A 21,316-nucleotide genomic window follows, 5' to 3' on the forward strand; every position below is an offset into this window, starting at 1 on the left:
GGCAGTTTAGAAACAATGTGGGGGCGTGCAGGCAATGCACCAGCAATGTGGGGGCTCAAGCAACACCCCCAGAGCCCTTCAGCCTTATTTACATAAACATGATAATCTTTATTACAGAATCACTATTACGTTTGAATATAATAGAATCCAATATTGCCAACCAGAAGGGTTTATCCAATATTAGAGAGCAAGATTGATGGGGCCTAGGAGAGGCGACCGACTACACCCCACACAGCAGCATGCACGTGACAAGCCGCATGTATATGTATGCGCCCAATAAAGAGAGGGCCAAGGAGTCTAGGCCAAAACCTTATATCATGGAAGGGGAGAATCCTGGTAAAAGAATACACAGGGCTATAAAATATACAATAGTCCAATCGAGAATCCTTGAATTATTGCGAATCCCAGGGGCTGGAATTTTTAGGGCTCTACGTGAAGCTTTGTTTTTGTCCTCCCCAATGCACTACAATGGCGGAAAGGTAACTCAGGGGCCTTCTATGCACCCAATGTATAATCACCAGCACTTAGGCACAGACAGTGCCGGCCTTGTATGTACATGAGGTGTAATTTGAGCTCAGCTTATCTTACAGGCAACAGTGCAACAAGATGCAGAAAATCAACATCGCATTTGGTAATGAGGGGCCCAATAGTCTCTGTGTAGGTTTTGGCAATATAGCGATGAAAAATGGTTCGCTTCTTTTTCTTCAAAATTTATTCAGCAAAATCACATCTTAGATATCACAACGACGCGTTTCTGACACCAGCTTTCATCAGAAACGCGTCGGCTACATGTGAATTCACTAGAGATGAGCGAACATACTCGTCCGAGCTTGATGCTCGATCGAGCATTAGCGTACTCGTAACTGCTCGTTGCTCGGACGAGTATTTCGCCCGCTCGAGAAAATGGCAGCTCCCGCCGTTTTGCTTTTTGGCGGCCAGAAACAGAGCCAATCACAAGCCAGGAGACTCTGCACTCCACCCAGCATGACGTGGTACCCTTACACGTAGATAGCAGTGGTTGGCTGGCCAGATCAGGTGACCCTGGGATAGACTAGCCGCTGCCCGCGCTGCTCGGATCATTCTCTGTCTGGATGCCGCTAGGGAGAGAGCTGCTGCTGGTCAGGGAAAGCGTTAGGCTGTTCTATTAGCTTACTGTTAGGCAGGAGTGATTCTACAAGAACCCAACAGCCCTTCTTAGGGCTACAATAACGTTATACTTTTTTTTTTTTTATTATTTGCAGCTAGTACCATATTGTGAGGAATTTGCAGGGGGACTTGCTACCGTTGTGTTTAGCTCTTAGTGACACACATATCCACCTCAAACACCAAAGTGGGAAAATTTATTAGGGGTTTGAGTAGAATTAGGCACAGTCTGCCAGTTTCTTTTTAGTTTACGTTTATTGTTTTAATAACTCAGTGTCATCTTATCTTGCATAGTAGTGTGCTGTAATACTTGGCTAGAAAATAGCCATAGGAGAATACAAACGGCTTAATTACGCCTACAGTAGCGTTATATATATTTGATTTCTGGTTGATCTGCTGGTGGCTGTAGTTGTTGCAGTGCATCTACTAGTAAATTGTGAGCAATTTGGAGTCAGACTTGCGACCACTGTGTTTTAGTGACGCACATATCCATCGCAAAGACCGAAGTGGGAAAATTTATTAGGGCCCGGGGTTGTATTTCAATTAGGCACAGTCTGCCATTTCCTTTTTTATTTTACGTTTATTTTTTTCATAACTCAGCGTCATCTCATCTGGCATAGTAGTGTGCTGTAATACTTGGCTATAAAATAGCCATAGCAATAGGATAGCATCGTTTGGTTTTAAAAACTAAAAAACACAAAAAAAAAACAAAAAAAAAAAAAAAAGTTAATAAAAAAATTCAAGTTATAACTCTCATTTTCAAAATGTTTAACCCGAGGGCTAGGGGTAGAGGACGAGGGCGGGGACGTGGGCGTCCAACTACTGCAGGGGTCAGAGGCCGTGGTCCTGGGCGGGGTGAGACACCACCTGCTTATGAGGGAGCAGGGGAACGCCGCAGAGCTACACTCCCTAGGTTCATGTCTGAAGTTACTGGGAATCGTGGTAGAGCACTGTTGAGGCCAGAACAGTGCGAACAGGTGATGTCGTGGATTGCCGACAATGCTTCGAGCAATTTGTCCACCAGTCAGTCTTCCACGCAGTCCACCCATGTCACCGAAATCGGCACTCCTCCAGCTCCTGCACCTCAGCCTCCTCCCCCCCCAGTCTGCCCCCTCCCAGCAAAATTTGCCATTTGAACCGGCATACTCTGAGGAACTGTTTTCTGGACCATTCCCACAGTCACAAACCACTTGTCCGGTTGCTGATGAGCAATTTTCCGATGCCCAGGTTTTCCACCAGTCGCAGTCTGTGGGTGATGATGACCTTGTTGACGTAGTGGAAGAAGTGTGTAAAGAGGTGTCCGACGATGAGGAGACACGGTTGTCAGACAGTGGTGAAGTTGTTGTCAGGGCAGGAAGTCCGAGGGGGGAGCAGACTGAGGGATCGGAGGATGATGAGGTGACAGACCCAAGCTGGGTTGAGAGGCCGGGTGAACACAGTGCTTCTGAGACGGAGGAGATGCCTCGACCAGAACAGGTTGGAAGAGGCAGTGGTGGGGCCAGACGGAGAGGCAGGGCCAGAGCTGGTGCATCAGCGCCAAATGTGTCAACTAGTGAAGCTCCCGTGGCAAGGGCTCCTGCGGCGAGGGCTAGATTTTCAGAAGTCTGGAGGTTCTTTAAGGAAACACCGGATGACCGACGGACTGTGGTGTGCCACATTTGCCAAACCAGGATCAGCAGGGGTTCCACCACTACTAGCTTAACTACCACCAGTATGCGCAGGCATATGAATGCTAAACACCCCACTCAGTGGCAACAAGCGCGTTCACCTCCGGCCGTGCACACCACTGCTCCTTCCCCTGTGTCAGCTGATAGTCAGCCCCCTGCCCAGGACCCTGCCACAAAAACCCCATCGTCGCCTCCACGATCCTCCACAGCATCCACCAGCGTTCAGCTCTCCATACCCCAGACGCTGGAGCGGAAACGCAAATATAGTGCAACCCACCCGCACGCCCAAGCCCTTAATGTGCACATCTCCAGATTGCTAAGCCTGGAGATGCTGCCCTATAGGCTAGTAGAGACCGAGGCCTTTCGCAGCCTCATGGCGGCGGCCGCCCCTCGGTATTCGGTCCCCAGCCGCCACTACTTTTCCCGATGTGCCGTCCCAGCCCTGCACCAGCACGTGTCAGACAACATAATCCGTGCCCTGACCAACGCCGTTTCTGACAAGGTCCACCTGACCACGGACACGTGGACGAGTGCTGCCGGGCAGGGCCACTATATATCGCTGACGGCACATTGGGTTAACTTGGTGGAGGCTGGGACCGAGTCTGACCCTGCGGCTGGTCATATACTGCCGACGCCGAGGATTGCGGGGCCTACCTCGGTCCAGGTGTTTCAGGCCTACTATGCCTCCTCCTCCTCCCACCCCTCCTCCACCTCCTCCTCCGAACGACCATCCGTGGGCATGGCGCCATCAGTCGGTAGCTCTAGGCACAGCAGCAGTGCCGTCGCTAAGCGACAGCAGGCGGTGCTGAAACTGCTGAGCCTAGGCGATAAAAGGCACACCGCCCAAGAACTATTACAGGGCATCACGGCGCAGACTGATCTGTGGCTGGCACCGCTGAACCTGAAGCCAAGCATGGTTGTGTGTGACAACGGCCGTAACCTGGTGGCGGCTCTGCAACTCGGCAGACTGACACATGTGCCATGCCTGGCCCATGTGTTAAATCTGATAGTTCAGCGTTTCCTCAAGACATACCCCAATCTGTCTGATTTGCTCACGAAGGTGCGCCGCATGTGTGCGCATTTCAGGAAGTCCAGCACAGATGCTGCCACTCTCAGGGCAGCGCAGCGCCGCCTCCAACTGCCCGCTCACCGACTGTTGTGCGACGTGCCCACGAGGTGGAATTCAACACTGACCATGTTATCCAGAGTTTACCAGCAGCGCAGAGCGATTGTAGACTGCCAGATGTCAACTTCCACCAGAACTGGTAGTCAGGTCAGTCAGCTTCCTCAAGTCTACAATGAGGAGTGGACGTGGATGTCTGATATCTGTCAGGTGCTGAGTAACTTTGAGGAGTCAACACAGATGGTCAGTGGCGATGCCGCCATCATCAGCCTCACCATCCCGCTGCTTGGCCTGTTGAAAAACTCTCTGGTCAGCATGAAGTCGGAAGCTTTGCGCTCCTCACAAGAGACGGGGGAAGAAGATTCCCTTGTTGATAGCCAAAGCACCCTTAGGTCTGTTTCTCAGCGCATATCGGAGGAGGTGGAGGTGGAGGAGGATGAGGAGGAAGAGGAGGAGAATGTTGGCGAGACACAAGAGGGGACCATTGTTGAGTCCTTCACTGTTGAGCGTGTATGGGCAGAAGAAGAGGAATTGGAGGAGTTGGAGGAGGAGGAAATGGACAGTCAGGCCAGTGAGGGGAGCGAATTCTTACGCGTTGGTACTCTGGTGCATATGGCAGATTTCATGCTAGGCTGCCTATCCCGTGACCCTCGCGTTCAAAGAATTTATTCCAGCACCGATTACTGGGTGTTCACTCTCCTGGACCCACGGTACAAGCAAAATCTTGCCACTCTCATCCCTGCAGAGGAAAGGAGTGTGAGAATGCATGAATACCAGCAGGCCCTGGTGCACAAGCTGAAACAGTATTTCCCTTCTGACAGCGCTAGCGGCAGAGTGCGTAGTTCTGCGGGACAAGTAGCGAGGGAGAGTAGGCGAGCAGGCAGCTTGTCCAGCACTGGCAAGGGTACGCTTTACAAGGCTTTTGCCAGCTTTATGTCACCCCAGCAAGACACTGTCACCTGTCCCCAGTCTCGGCAGAGTAGGGCTGATCTTTACAGAAAGATGGTGAGGGAGTACGTAGCTGACCATACCATCGTCCTAAATGATCACACAGCTCCCTACAACTACTGGGTTTCAAAGCTGGACATGTGGCACGAACTGGCGCTGTACGCCTTGGAGGTTCTTGCCTGCCCTGCCGCTAGCGTCTTGTCCGAGCGGGTTTTCAGTGCAGCTGGTGGCATCATCACCGATAAGCGTACACGCCTGTCGACTGACAGCGCTGACAGGCTGACGCTTATCAAGATGAATAAAGCATGGATTTCTCCTAATTTCCAATCTCCAGCAGGTGAAGGAAGCTCAACCTGAATAATTTATCCACTCCACTCCTCCTCCTCCTCATTTTCCTCCTTCTCCTGCTCTTTGTACACTAAAGCAGAGGAAACTGGCTATTTTTTGACAGGGCCCACTGGCTCTACCTATAGTACTTTATGCATTTAATTTTTCTGGAGGGCCACCGACCCGGTCCTCTGTTTTAAACAATTTTTGGGAGTGCCACATACAGGCACTCAATCTATTCCATTTTTCTGGAGCTCCACCTACCTGCTCCTCTGGTTTGAAAAACTTTTTTGGACTGCCACATACAGGCACTCAATCTATTCCATTTTTCTGGAGGGCCACCTACCTGCTCCTCTGGTTTAAAAACTTTTTTGGACTGCCACATACAGGCACTCAATCTATTCCATTTTTCTGGAGGGCCACCTACCTGCTCCTCTGGTTTAAAAACTTTTTTGGACTGCCACATACAGGCACTCAATCTATTCCATTTTTCTGGAGGGCCACCTACCTGCTCCTCTGGTTTAAAAACTTTTTTGGACTGCCACATACAGGCACTCAATCTATTCCATTTTTCTGGAGGGCCACCTACCTGCTCCTCTGGTTTAAAAACTTTTTTGGACTGCCACATACAGGCACTCAATCTATTCCATTTTTCTGGAGGGCCACCTACCTGCTCCTCTGGTTTAAAAACTTTTTTGGACTGCCACATACAGGCATTCAATCTATTCCATTTTTCTGGAGGGCCACCTACCTGCTCCTCTGGTTTGAAAAATTTTTTGGACTGCCACATACAGGCACTATCCAAATTGAATTGTCTCCATAGCAGCCTCCACACGTTGTCTCCATTGCTACCTCCAAAAGTCGTCCATATAGCTGCCTCCATACATCGTCCCTTTATCAAACGAGGTTTGTCAGGCCGAAATTTGGGTTGTTTTCATGGATTCCACATCAAAGTTGTTAACTTTGTCGCCACCCTGCTGTGTAATCCACAAAATACACTGGCAAACTTTTACCATTTACGGATATTATTTCAGCGCTTCTTGCGCATCTGTTTACATTCCCCTCACCCGCCATATCCCAAACTTATAAGAACGCTACTACACTTGATCTTATACAAAAGGTTCTTAGAAGTGCTGTTTGGGGAGTAGCCTAGAGACAGGGGCTTGGATTGGCGAAAGCTCGCCTGGCAGCGGAGCGCCAGCTCCATGCCAAGAACCAACTAACATAGTTTTAACTGCAGCACCTTTAATCTACTACTAGTTCACTGCCTCCATACATGGTCCCCTTATCAAACGTGCTGTGTCAGGCAGAATTTTGGGTTGTTTTCATGGCTTCCACAACAAACTTGTTAACTTTGTCGCCACCCTGCTGTGTAATCCACAAAATATACTGGCAAACTTTTACCATTTACGGATATTATTTCAGCGCTTCTTGCGCATCTGTTTACATTCCCCTCACCCGCCATATCCCAAACTTATAAGAACGCTACTACACTTGATCTTATACAAAAGGTTCTTAGAAGTGCTGTTTGGGGAGTAGCCTAGAGACAGGGGCTTGGATTGGCGAAAGCTCGCCTGGCAGCGGAGCGCCAGCTCCATGCCAAGATCCAACTAACATAGTTTTAACTGCAGCACCTTTAATCTACTACTAGTTCACTGCCTCCATACATGGTCCCCTTATCAAACGAGCTGTGTCAGGCAGAATTTTGGGTTGTTTTCATGGCTTCCACATCAAACTTGTTAACTTTGTCGCCACCCTGCTGTGTAATCCACAAAATATACTGGCAAACTTTTATCATGTACCGATATTATTTGAGCGCTTCTTGCTCACCTCCTTTGGTTCCTCTCTGCCACCCATTGGTTGGAAGCCTGAGTCCATTTAGGGTATGTTGCCATGACACACTCTAGCCTGCCGCTGCTGCCGCTGCCTCTGCATGCCGTCCCCTATAGTGTCAGGGTCAATTATTGGATGTTTTAGATGCTATCTAGCTTCATTCTGTCACTCTGTCATGGCCATGCTGTTGCCCATAATTTTGGCATAATGGTGTGATTAAGCAGCCTCAGAGGCATCCATGCATGCTGCCCCTGCTGTTTCCTGTCCATTTCCGTGGTGTTTCCATCCTTTTCTGAGGTTCCCAGGTGTTTGGCCAAGCTTCCCTGTGCAGAGCCTTGGTCCCCTTGAAAAATGCTCGAGTCTCCCATTGACTTCAATGGGGCTCGTTACTCGAAACGAGCACTCGAGCATCGGGAAAAGTTTGTCTCGAATAACGAGTACCCGAGCATTTTAGTGCTCGCTCATCTCTAGAATTCACGTGATTTCTAAGATGCAATTTTGAAGCGAGAGCTGGATCGTTTTTCATTGTCTATTGCCGAAACCTACACAAAGAGGATCGATCCTTTGCTCCCGGTGCTAAAATATTTTGGAGAGGACAGCGATTGGTAGCAACAGCCGCCTAGAACCTCATGTGAGATATCATGAAGGACTGATAACGCAGGGACTGTGCTGCTGCTGGAGCTCGAGGACCTTTATAACTTGAGTATCTGCCACAATGTCTACAGTTCAACATCAACTTGTAAATCTGTAGAGTTGTCAGTAAATCCTCTTAATTTTCTTTCGATCCCCTGTAATGAGAGAAATCGGTCTCACCCTCCGGCCCGGATTAGTCTTCTTTTGCAATTTCTTATTTTCTGCCATCTGAAAAACAATAAGAAACAACCTGTATATATGTGACCGATCTTCTGGTATTCGATACATCAATGACTATACACGAGGACGGTGACGGGTACTTAACTGGGTCAAGGTCGCAGGTCACATTCTGATCCACGCCATCCATTCCGCTTCTGGATTTGTATGAAAAATGGAGGATTTATAGAGCTGCACCAAGCAGTACACGGGGGAACAAGATCCAACTCCCCTGATTATGGTGAATCCCTCAAAGGAGCTTATGGAGGGGTCATGGATGAGAATGGATGAATGGAGATGGACTCTAGTCATGTTCTAACCTCAAGAGCTGCAATCATGAAGCTGCTGATGATGAAAGCTGGGACAATGTGGAAGACATATTGGGGCTCATTTACTAAGGGTCCGCGGACCGCATTTTCGTTGGGTTTCCCGGCAATTTCCGTGTTGCGCGGCATTGAACTGGGGTTTTTGGCGCACGCAATCGGATTTTGGCACATTGGCGCCGGCTTTCACGTGACACAAATCGGGGGGCGGGCCGTCGGACGATCTAATGTATTTGGACAACGCACGGGATTTAACAATGCAAAGTGTGTCACAAGACAAGCACTCGCATACACCGGGAAGAAGAAGGTGAACTCCGGGGACCTGAGAGGGGAAGCGACACATGCAGGATATCGGGTGCACGATCTTGGTGAATCGCGACGGACTTCATCTTTATTGGACCGTCCGGATCGGGGATCGTGACAGGACCGGCTAAGTAAATTTTCCCCTTCACTATTTTATATGAACAATTGTCCCTCAATAAGACTCAGATACTGTGGGGGAGATTTCATCTTGGCTCTTTATGAAGCAATTTTACTTTAAATATCCTTTAAATATCTGACTGTGCTTTAATCAAACTCTACTCCAGTTTCTTTCTTGAACAATTAAAGGGGTTGTCCAGGACTATAAGAACATTCCTGCTCGCTTCTAAAAACAGTGCCAAACCTGTTCGTAGTTTGTGTCTGGTATTGCAACTTGTTTTTGTAATTCTAGACAGATTTTATGATGAACACTCAGTATATATATGCATATATTATGTCATAATCATGGCCTTTCAAGCCCTGTCTCTTTGAGTTTACCTAACATTAGTAGCTAAAGACCATCAACCAGTGACTATTAGGTGACTGCTGGGGTTATATTGAAAAATATTGCTTGCAATACCAAGGCTATCCACACGGAGTGCTGTCAAGTTCAAAGCCGTTCATGGAAGCGCGAAGGAGAAAATCTTGTCACAGCACAACTTTCCCAGAACAAGATACTTATTGGAGTCACTTTTACCTTAATCATACATTGATGCATATTCTTAAAAATATAATAATAATAATAATAATGATAATAATAATAATGATAATGATAATGACAGCATTTTTACAGAAACACATTTCAAGCCGACCCCTAATAACAATAAATCATCAGTGACGTTCCTGTATATGTGGAAGATCAGATCATTGCATGGATTGTACGTCCAACCTTATTTCGGCACATACCAGTCTCCGGATCTCCCTCTCGCATTCCTTTTTGATTTTGGAGATCTCCTCTTGATGTAAATGATACACGCTCCTAATTTCGGCCGCCTTCATCTTATCCGCCTGGATCACCACAGTCAACGCCTCCTCCACTTGTTTTTTGGCTCCTTTAAGTTCAAAAATCTCCTGCTGCATTTTAGTTTTCTCAAACTCAAAAGCTTTTTTGGCTTCTTCCTTGGCCTCGTTGTAGAGGACAGTCTTGACCTTGTCCGGGGCGGCATCTCGTAGAGCGTTGACCACAGCCTGGAGCCTCTGGTTCTCAGAATCTTTCATCTTTATGACCCGGATGAGCTCGGACTCGTGTTGCCTCAGTAGGGCTTCCCGCACGGCTTGGAGCTCCTTCATTTTCTCCTCATGTAATTTGGCCTTTAGCTCCGTCACAAGAACAATATTTTTATGCTGTTCGTGCTCTCGAATTTGGCGGATTTCTTGGTTTTTCTCTCGCTCAAGCTTACTCACCTAGAGAGGAAGTAACGAGACAAAAAACTTGCATTAAAACAATATAAACCAGACTACTACACATTTTGAAACAGGATCAGAAGGCTCCCAATTCGTTTGTCTTCTACTGAACCCCAGGTTACAGAGTTTGGATAGAGCCTCGGCCAACCGTAGGTTCCTCTGGTACTCTGGTGAGCCAATCCAACCCTGCTACTACATGGTGTATATATGGAGTCCTTCAGACATCAGCCATGGGGGACTCTAAGACATCAACTCTTTCATATATTTCTATTATTGTAACTGCACTATTCAGCAATGGGGGAATGTGTAAGTAAGGTCGGATAGCCGAGGTGAACTGGACACCGGATATTGTCTGATAGTGTGAATCTACAGTGTGTTCCTCTATAGTTGTAGACTATAGAGCCAGGGTTGGACTGGCCCAGATTATCCATCGATAGGCAGATGCCCTGACACACAATGACAGCCCCTTAATGGGGTTTTCTGGTCGAATAATATTAATAACACATAGGAAAGGTCCTCATTATCATATTGATGGGGGGGTCCAACACCTCCACACATCAACTTTTCTCAGCAACTAACAGAGAATAGAACAGAATACAGTCAGCTCTGGTTTCAGTTTAATGGTCAGACAACGTAACTGCAGATGGGGTCCCGTTCATCTAAGTGGGACCTAAGCTGAAGTGACTTGGTCACCTAGACCTGACATAGGGATTGGAACAGTAAGTTCCATTCTGTTCTCTGTTAATTTATCAACACTTGAGACTAGCAGTTCAAATTAAAGTATTTTCTATAAAATAGATGCGATGAATGTGGCTCAGGGATGGAGACTTAACAGGTTCCTAGGGGGTGGAGGTTGCACTAGTTGCTCGGGGGGGGGGGAGATTCCACCAGTTGTTCCAGGGTGGAGATTTCACCCCATGCTCAAGGGTGGAAATTCTACCATTTGCTCAGAGCAGGAGATGCCACCAGTCTCTTGGGGGAGAACCCGTTTCTCAGGGGAGGAGATTCTACCAGTTGCTTGGGGGTGGAGATTCTACCAGTTGCTCAGGGGTGGAGATTGCATTAGTTGCTCGGGAATGTTACTGTTTCTTTTTGAAGAGATACAACTGGTTTATTTGCACACAATGTTCCATGGGAAGAGAGTAGACAATAATATTAACTCTCTTCTAAAGGGGAGACATTTGGAAGAGAAAAATTGCAAATACCTCATATAACCCCATTCTGTTTTTATCGCTCCTGCATTGCTGTTTAATAAGTAAGAAGGCAGCCCCAAAATCTGGTGGTCAATTTGTTCATTTATACATTACATGGATTGGAATAGTTATTGTTTTTATATTTTATTGAAAAGAAATAAAATCAGAATTTTGCACCTATTTATGTGATACACAGAGATGACCTTTTCATGAAAGTATAAGATGGATTATTTGTACATGGATTTACAACACACATAAAGTCGTGATGTGAGACCTCAGTATCCGGGGCTTTTGTGTGTGAAGGAACGAGGCTACTCAGGACGAATCCTGGAGATGTGATGATCCTGCAATATCTTGGTGACACAGAGGCTGCGGAGAAGATGCAAGGGCTGGGTGCACGGGCTACATGGTGTGAAGCTTGGGAATCCTTGTGTAGGAGACAGAGGATCAGTTCTCAGTGTTACATGGTTGTAGGATATAATCCATTCCAGAAGAGACTTGCTAATGTTTATTCACACAACTTCATTTCTGATCTTAAAGGGATTGTATCAGACCAGAAGAACATGGCCCCATGTACTGGTATGTCAGAAGATTGCAGGGCTGGTATAACAATGGAGGCCTTCAAACAATGTTCTGCAGCCTTTTCTCAGGGCAGCCGCCAGCTATTGTGTTAAAAACAACATTGTGGCATTATAGATAGATAGGTGTAACATCTGTGCTATCATCATCTTCTGGCCGCAGAATGCAACTTAGTAGGCATTGTGTGTGTTTTGTGTGTGTGAACCGTGGCTAAGGTTTCTGTTGTACTCGGACTGATTAAACTACATCTGGTTCTTCTCTAGCTCAGCTCTGTCCAGCAAATGGTTAACTTGAGTGATGGACGGCCGGTCCAGTCAGCTACTCGGGGCGGCGTCCAGGAACTCTTTTATATATCAGCCCAGTTTCATTACATCTGCCTGGTTTTATTAGTCTCCTAATATCTTTCCCTATTTCTGCTTGCTGTTGCTTAGCTATACTGTGTATCTGACCTCTGCTTCGTTATTTGACCATTCTCCTTGTTAAAACTGCAATGTGATTTCTACCATCACTCAATTGTAAGGGCAACATAGAATACATATAATTTACATTTTGTGTAAGATAGTGCACATTTTTGCAGCCAATTATTATTGATTTCATTGATCAAGAATACAAAACTAGAATACTATGTGTGTGTACTTCTCCTGCAGAGCTTTGTTTCTCCATGGTTACAGACTACAAACAGCCCCTGTGTAGTCTGATCCTTCAGTTGCTTATCTATCTGCCCATATAACTTCTTTGCTGCTAGTTAGATGATGTAGCAGAGTCTGTAACCATGGAAATACATAGTTCTACAAAGGAGCTGCAGACACAAAATGGAAAAAACTACGAGAATTAGGATTTCTTATTCATTGACTATTTTGCTTTTCCTTGTGACTCTGCACGATACTCCATGGACGTTTCTCACCTTACTCTTTTCTTGCTGCAGTTCTATCTGAATATCTGTGAGTTTGGCCCTCAGGTCTTCATTCGCGGCCTGTAAGGAGGCCAATGTGTCCGGTCTCTCTCCCTTTGCTCTGGCGCTGGCACCCTTCTTTGACATTGTGAGGTGGGTGCAGAGCGGCTCACAGAGCGACCTCTCTGCTTCACAGGGTCAGGGGCCTCTTATTCATTTCTACATTTTTTCTTGTTATCTGTAAAAAAAATATAAAATAACAATAAATAAAATAACAATTCAGTGACCGTGTCTTATATTCTTATAGTAATTGCATTATGTCATCTCTTAAAGGGGATGTCCTATTGTCACAATCATCATTGTATGAGAACCCAATGCGAAGAGCCACACTTACTTCTTAAAGGGTCCTGGTATCACACCCAATATACATCAATCTCTGCTTGTAGAGAACCATTTACTCCAATTATTGGAATAAAGGGGGGTCACTGCCATGTAAAGATTTGTTTCCTATAGCGTTTGGACACAACAGACCATTTTTCATGTACACCACAGGGAATCTCATTCCAGTTGCTCGTAACTCATATTATGTAGTTTACGATTCGGTTTCTAGTCTATAACTCATTTATTTTATAGTGCGGAGAGTAAATCCTGCCCATTGGTGGTACAAGGGTCTCCATAAACAATACCCAATGGAGCATAGATTCTCATCAGAACCACAGAACCAGGCAAATATAGGAAGTGGACAGCAGAGCAAATGTAAAGACCATTTACTGAGGCCAGCAAAATAAAAAAGAAGTCACCTAAACCGCTAAGCTCCGAGCAAAATAACAAAGCTCATCATACAATGAAACTAGACTCAAGCCCAATCATGTATTAAAGGCAGAGGCTTCCTAAACTACCGGGAAGATCCATAGACAAAGATCCAAGGCTGATGGATCACCAGTTCCCCTTATCTGTGCCACTTCTGGGTTCCAGCCATGTTTTTGGCCTATGCGGAAGTCCCATAAAAGGGAATGAAGCACCGGATAGAAGCTCCGTCCTGTGCTCCATTGACTTCAACAGTCGGTTTACAGGGGTCCAAAAAAAATGCAAAACATGGAGTCCCGTTCTGCTGATTGCATGGGTTTAACAGCCGAAATATGTATCCCATGTCCTCTGGAGGTAGTTAAAGACACATCCAATCTCACCACGTTCACATATCAAAACCTTCCCAGATCCTTCCCAAATTACAGAGAAGGTCAATAGGTAAACCTCGATCATTCAGCGGAGTCAGGCTCCAGACAAGCAGATCCTGGGCAAACTAACCGGAAGATCCATGGCCATGATACAGGCCCCAATCACACACCAAATGCCAAACTAACAGAGCTCAATCACACATCAAGAGTAAATCCTCGCCAATCTACCTAAAAGATCAATGGAGAAACCCAACCGGACTGTAGAATCGTGCTCAAGCCCCAATCACACATCAAATGCAAATCCGAACCGAATTACAAGGAAGATCCAAACCCAATCTCACAGGAGACAAATCCAAATGGAGTTCATAGAAATCAAATAAAAAGCTGCAAAAAATTACATAAATAAATCACTTTTTAGGATAAAGTGTCACATTATTGTAACAATGTAGTACATAATGTGAGCAAATACATGACTATAAAATGGGACACTGGGTCAAAGTTATCACCAAAGAAAACCCAAACCCATTTACAGGAACCTCTAAACTTTACTAAGGAGGTGATTGTTGGATGTGATAATTGCACCATTTTACACATTAGTTCAATGTAAATGATTTTGATGGTGTTTAACTAATGATGTGGGGGAGGGGGATCTTTGGTTCTTGGGGTTCAGAAGAGGTTTATGGGGTATATATTCCCCTCACCCCAATAAGAACACTCAGTTATATTTATTTTATTGGAGGGAGGTAAAACACATAGAAATAAACAATCACAATAATAAGAGCAATTTAATCATAATGATCACTGGCAAATACAAAGAGGGAGTCTGAGGAGTCCAAACTAATTCGAAAACCCCTAGGAGAACATAATAATATGAGACCAGACATGACAGGAAGACTATAACACGAGGGAAGAGTAACGGAGGGGGAACATGATAATGGGCCGAGGTGCCAGGGGGTCTGCAGGTGCCCACACTTGAGGGTCTTGTGGTAGGTGTCCATTGTAGAACCAGTCATTAGGCGGGAGACATCCCATGGAGGAGCTGGAGCTGAAAGTCCTCCAGGGGGACCATGTGCTATGAAATGAGTGGTAAGTCATGGTCTTCTGCGTCCATGCATTCCATGGACATGATATGGTTGAGTGTCATGACCTACGTGGTCATTGAGGGGGCAGTTGCTGATCAGTGGGAGGGCAGGTGGAAACATGTGCGGCCACTTTTTGCACATCCCTTTTCGTTAATGTTGCCTTCACATTACATTTCATCAATATATGAAGCACCTTTCCTTCTGCACATACTGGATCCTCGCCAACTAAGACGTATCTGGCAGCGGATACACATTCTAAGCCGAGGGTGCATGTGTTTGGTAGGAATAGCTGAGTCAGTGTATAACCAGCCTCGGGCAAATCAGGTTCTCCCTACGTTGCCTTATTCTGATGCACTGGATGATTCTCCAAAAATCTACGCACCCAGAGGGTATGAGTGCAAACATCTGCAATCGTGTTATATTAGATTATATAACCTGCGTATCGAGTCCACACTGTGATACATAATATATGATGCGCCCAGGAGCCTGGAAAGGGGGTCATTGAGATCCTATGTCCACGTTACATATAAATCTTCTGTATAACGTGAGGCCGTGGGGCAGCGCCTGGAGCCCCTCCTGTGCCGCAGGTTACACAAGAAATGCTAAAAAAAACCTTTAAACAATAAGAGCACAAAGTAACAATAAGACGAGAAGGATCTGATAAGCTGGATCCAGTACCGGGTGTTTTCTCTAGTATTGGGCAGGTTTAAAGCTGCACCAAAACGGCCACTTACATACAGAACATGTGGCTTAAAGGGTTGTGTGGAGTTTTATTGTTATCCACAATTTGTTTGGGATCCAACAAGGAAGGACCCCCAGTGATCTTGAGAATGGGGGTCTGTTCACACTTCCTGTCTCTTCATCCAATACTATGGAGGCATCGGATATTGCTGAGCACAGCGCTGAGATTGCATAGAGAGGAGGGAGCGCTGTGCTCAGCAATTGTCTACAGTAATGAATCAAGTAAGGTTGTAAATTAGGGAGAAATGGGCGCCCAATCTCATGAGCGGTGGGGCTCCATCCTCATGATCAGCGGGGGGTCCTAGCAAACATATTCCTATCCCCTGGGTACAATCCCTTTAAACTTATTGTTCAGGATTAGAAAATAATTGTAATTTTTTTTTCTAGAAACAGTAGTGGGGGGGGGGGGGGTCTGACATTGGGAACCCCCCAATTTTTATCTGTATGATTTCTGCTGAGTGACAAGTCCCCTCCATTGGCCTGTGATGTCACTTCCATCAGTTTGTAGCTGCAATACATGAAAACATGACCAAGCCTTTACTGTGGGATGTACGCAGCTTCTCCGTGTATATTCCGTCTCCATAGACTTGGAAGACACGTCCATTGCTGGGTCGTGTAGTTTACATTCCGGGGGCAGCACCGGGATATCACCGGATGGATCCCCAGGATCCCCATCATTCCTTAGGTGTCACTGATGGTGGAAATCTGTTCCCTCAAGGGGCGACAGCAGCTCCATTGTACGGTGTATTATCAGCTTCTAGCCCCTTGGGAATGTACCGGAAGATTATTTTTGCTTTGACGTTTTCTAGTAAAAGAAAAGCCAAATCCAACCGTCTAATTACATTACATTGTATTATATCCACAAACGTAATTACTGGATCCTGAGTGATGTCACATGTAACGAGCTCCCAGCAATGTCCAGGTAGAACAATGGAAAAGTAACAACAACCGGTAACACGACGCGGAGCTGAAGACTCTGCATCTTATTGTGATGAACCTTCACGAGGATCTATGGAGAATCTCGGTGTGGATATTATAACGAGATATTACACATCTGGTTGTGGCAATCGATTTTCTTCTATGATGTTGATGGAGTTTGAACCACATGAGATATTACAGAAGAACAAATGAATTTCCCACCAGATGAATAAAGTTGCATCGTATCATTATGTGACCGCCTTCCCATTGGGAAGATGATTCGGAAGGTGATCCAATATGGCGGCGTCCAAGATGGCGGCCGTGTGCCAGACTCATCTTGCAGTGATTGTCAGATTTGTCGTTTTCCCTTTAGATTTCCAAAATAAAATGATGTTCTGAGATGTAGATAATATTGGGACCCAGTCACTATCCAGGGGGCTGAAGGTGCATAGATCACGGCATTGTTATTGCAGAATTATAGGTTTTAGTTTCATTAAAACTGTATTTCCATTGAATAATGTTATGGCCGATGGCTACGACACGGTGTCCTGTATGTCTAGAGGAAGAGGGTGTCACGGAGGCCAAAGATGAGGAAGACGACCAAACATATTATACTCTGTAAATAATAGAGAGAAATATATGTATAGCGGGTGCTATGGAGATATACACTCACCGGCCACTTTATTAGGTACACCATGCTAGTAACGGGTTGGCCCCCCTTTTGCCTTCAGAACTGCCTCAATTCTTCGTGGCATAGATACAACAAGGTGCTGGAAGCTCCTCAGAGATTTTGGTCCATATTGACATGATGGCATCACACAGTTGCCGCAGATTTGTCGGCTGCACATCCATGATGCGAATCTCCCGTTCCACCACATCCCAAAGATGCTCTATTGGATTGAGATCTGGTGACTGTGGAGGCCATTTGTGTCCAGTGACCTCATTGTCATGTTCAAGAAACCAGTCTGAGATGATTCCAGCTTTATGACATGGCGCATTATCCTGCTGAAAGTAGCCATCAGATGTTACAGGGTACATTGTGCTCATAAAGGGATGGACATGGTCAGCAACAATACTCAGGTAGGCTGTGGCGTTGTACCAAGGGGCCCAAAGAGTGCCAAGAAAATATTCCCCACACCATGACACCACCACCACCAGCCTGACCCGCTGATACAAGGCAGGATGGATCCATGCTTTCATGTTGTTGTACCAAATTCTGACCCTACCATCCGAATGTCGCAGCAGAAATCGAGACTCATCAGACCAGGCAACGTTTTTCCAATCTTCTACTGTCCAATTTCGATGAGCTTGTGCAAATTGTAGCCTCAGTTTCCTGTTCTTAGCTGAAAGGAGTGGCACCCAGTGTGGTCTTCTGCTGCTGTAGCCCATCTGCCTCAAAGTTAGATGAGAGATGCTCTTCTGCCTACCTTGGTTGTAACGGGTGGCGATTTGAGTCACTGTTGCCTTTCTATCAGCTCGAACCAGTCTGCCCATTCTCCTCTGACCTCTGGCATCAACAAGGCATTTCCGCCCACAGAACTGCCGCTCACTGCATGTTTTTCTTTTTCGGACCATTCTCTGTAAACCCTAGAGATGGTTGTGGGTGAAAATCCCAGTAGATCAGCAGTTTCTGAAATACTCAGACCAGCCCTTCTGGCACCAACAACCATGCCACGTTCAAAGGCCACAAATCACCTTTCTTCCCCATACTGATGCTCGGGAGAACTGCAGGAGATTGTCTTGACCATATCTACATGCCTAAATGCACTGCCGCCATGTGATTGGCTGATTAGAAATTAAGTGTTAACGAGCAGTTGGACAGGTGTACCTAATAAAGTGGCCGGTGAGTGTATATATACAGTATATAGAGCTGTGCTGTGTAGTGTCTGCTGTGTGTACATTATATATATAAGGGAATAAGTGGGGTAAGTGTTTTATTTCTTTCCAAAAAGCAGTATAAAAGAACTGAATCGCTTCAGCATTTATTTGGGAATCCCTGTGCGGGAAAAACCTAGAATAACTCCCTGGCAATATTTCGGAAGGAGGGGTTCCTTAGGGCAGTGACTTTCAACCAGTGTGCCATGGCACACTAGTGTGCCGCGACACATGGTCGGGTGTGCCGTGGGGAAAGTTCCCCAAACTATGGTGCCCCCTGTGTTTTGTTTCCCATAGAAATGTAAAATGAGAAATACTATAGTTATGAGGCTGGAGTACTACAAGTACCAGCTCATATGCTGAGTATATATGCTGAATATATGTGCTGGCACTTGTCCTCTGGCCTCATGGCCATAGTACTTCTCATTGTACCCCTTTATTTTGCAGTATATGAGCCACATAATAATCAGCACAATATACTAAAACCAGGGAGAAACTGAGAACTGTTGAGGAAGAGCTTTGTGTGAGTCTTTCCACCATTCCTGCCAGGATATCCCTTTTGTGTTTATCGAAACAGGCCCAGGTTTCACACTGAGTAAAATAAATTTAGAATCTATATTATCAACTATATGTATAATATGACTGTTTTAGTGTCATTTTGTGCTATTTTGGTTGGTGGTGTGCCCCAGGATTTTCAAAGTATAAAAAGTGTGCCGTGGCTCAAAAAAGGTTGAAAATCACTGCCTTAGGGGGACAGCCTAGGTGGAACGTGTCCCATAATCTACAATGACCAGGATGTTGTACTGATGCCCCCGAGATGACTTTACTAAGGGTCCTACCAGGTCCTTTCCTATCCTTTCAAATGGGACCTCAATAATTGGCAAAGGGACCAGAGGGTTGTGGAAATGTGCCACTGGGGATGTGACCTGGCAGATAGGGCAGGATAGAGAGTAATCCCAGATTTCCCAGTAACATCCTGGCCAATAGAATCTCTGTAGTACCCTCTAAAGTGTTTTGTCCACCCCTAGGTGACCACCCAACACGTGTGAATGGGCCATATCCATAACCATACGTCTATATGGCACTGGGACTAGTAGCAGCTCCACTATCTCATCCCTTATCTTAGTTACCCAATAACTATTCAGTGCAAAATGTGGGAAGCAGTTGTCTGCCCCAGGTTCTTGAGCAGCCCATTTAACACTGTTACATTCTCTAGCGCCCCTTTCAAGGTCATGTGCCGGTTGTGCCAAAATTTCCCCTGGATACATTTGCAATGTTGCAATCACGTCCAACAATTACCTCATACATCAGTTGTTTAAAACCCCCCACATTGTGCAACACAGTACCCTGGTTTGTCCCAAGCATAACCTGAGCCACTGGGTAAACTTTGGTCCCCCCATGGATGCATGTGACATGAGTCCAACAGTCCTGAAACTAGAGTCCGGTTAACTATCAGGGTACTCATCTGTGGTACCTGCCCATTGGCTGGTATGGCACTACATGCAGATTGGGCAAAAAGGGAACTGCAGCGACCCACATAGCAATCCATGGGCTCTGTGGTGGGGGACACTGGGCCACCATATAACCTGGAGTGTGACATCTCAGTATGGTGATTTCCGATCCCCTGGACCTACCAGGAATTTCTCCATAGGGTGGAACCTCTCCACCAATCCCACTAGATCATCTGCATTCTGGGGGTCCCCTGTGCAACCCAGCACTGTATGGCACAGGGAAGCGAGTGCATGAATCGGTCCACAACCATTCGTTCCACAATCTGGGTTGGAGAGCAGGTGTCTGGTTGCAACCACTTTTGGACTAGATGCCACAGGTCAAACAGCTGTGATTTTGGCGGCTTGTCTAGACTATTGGCCAGTGGTGCACCCTCTGTGCTCGGACTGCTAAAGTGGCACCAAGCTGTGCAAGTATCTCCGCTTTTAATTTGGGGTACTCCTTGGCATCCTGCAGGGCCAGGTCATAATACGCCTTTTTGGGCTTCCGAGTTAAATATGGAGCCAGTACTTCATCCCACTGACCAGGCGGCAGCTTCTCCCGGTCAGCCACTTGCTCATACTGTGAGGAACACCTCAATGTCATCCTCTGGGGTTATCTTCTGCAATGCTTCCCTTACAGTCTTTCTGGCCCGATGACCATCATCTTGGTTTCCTCTTTGAGGGAAAATTCTTCTACCAGCTCAGGGGGGTTGCAATGGGGAGCCCATGTGCTCCCACATTTGTAAACCTCTACCTGGGCTGGTGGGAGAGAGAAGTTGTCTTCTAGGAGGAGATGGGCAAGTGGACCTCGGCCGTAATTTTATGGCTGAGGTTCATTGATGATGTCCTTATTTTATGGAATGGGTCGGTGGATCTCTTTGTTGAGTTTGTGGCCCATTTGAATATAAACGATCTGGGTCTTTTCTTTACATACGAAATTAACCCCAAAGAGATAGCATTCCTGGACATCAAGATTCTGCTTAAAGACTCTGGGAATCTGGAGACCCAACTATTCAGGAAACCTACAACTTCTAATAGCCTCTTGAGGTGGCAAAGCTGGCATCCGACACCCCTCAAGAGAGGAATCCCAAAAGGCCAATACCTGAGGGTCCGTAGGAACTGTTCTGTTATGAACCAATACCTCGAAGCCTCAAGGGATCTCCAGAAACGTTTCCTGGATAAGGGCTATCCATCTGATGTCCTGAGAGAGGCTCATCATTATGCCCTGAACCAGAGGAGACACGAACTATTGGTCCCCAAGAAAAGATCTGATGTTGGACAACAGAAAACGAGGATCATAGGGACATACGATGGATGTCATGATGAAGTGAAAAAGATTCTACACGATAACTGGAACATCCTGAGGATGGACAAGGACATTGTTGACACCATTGACGCGTTCCCCTCTATTACATACGGAAGGGGTCAGAATATAGGGGATAGTGTGGTTCAAA

The 21,316-nt window shown here is 46.2% G+C and overlaps 1 protein-coding gene across 10 annotated transcripts in view; it reads right to left on the reverse strand.

Annotated features, from left to right (window-relative positions):
• JAKMIP3 (Janus kinase and microtubule interacting protein 3) overlaps window positions 1-21,316 on the reverse strand; it is a 122,768-nt gene that overhangs the window by 77,245 nt on the left and 24,207 nt on the right. For 9 of the 10 annotated variants that reach the window (XM_072131096.1, XM_072131095.1, XM_072131099.1 and 6 more), the window contains exons 2-3: window positions 12,594-12,819; window positions 9,420-9,917 (exon numbers count right to left, since the gene is read on the reverse strand). In XM_072131096.1, coding sequence (XP_071987197.1) covers window positions 9,420-9,917; window positions 12,594-12,728 — 633 coding nt within the window. In that variant the 5' untranslated portion in view covers window positions 12,729-12,819. Of the gene's footprint in view, window positions 1-7,854; window positions 7,903-9,419; window positions 9,918-12,593; window positions 12,820-21,316 lie in introns of all 10 variants that reach the window. The other variant, XM_072131094.1, reaches the window with a different exon arrangement.

The sequence above is a fragment of the Engystomops pustulosus genome, chromosome 11 (genome assembly GCF_040894005.1).
Source record: "Engystomops pustulosus chromosome 11, aEngPut4.maternal, whole genome shotgun sequence".
Taxonomy (NCBI): Eukaryota; Metazoa; Chordata; class Amphibia; order Anura; family Leptodactylidae; genus Engystomops; species Engystomops pustulosus.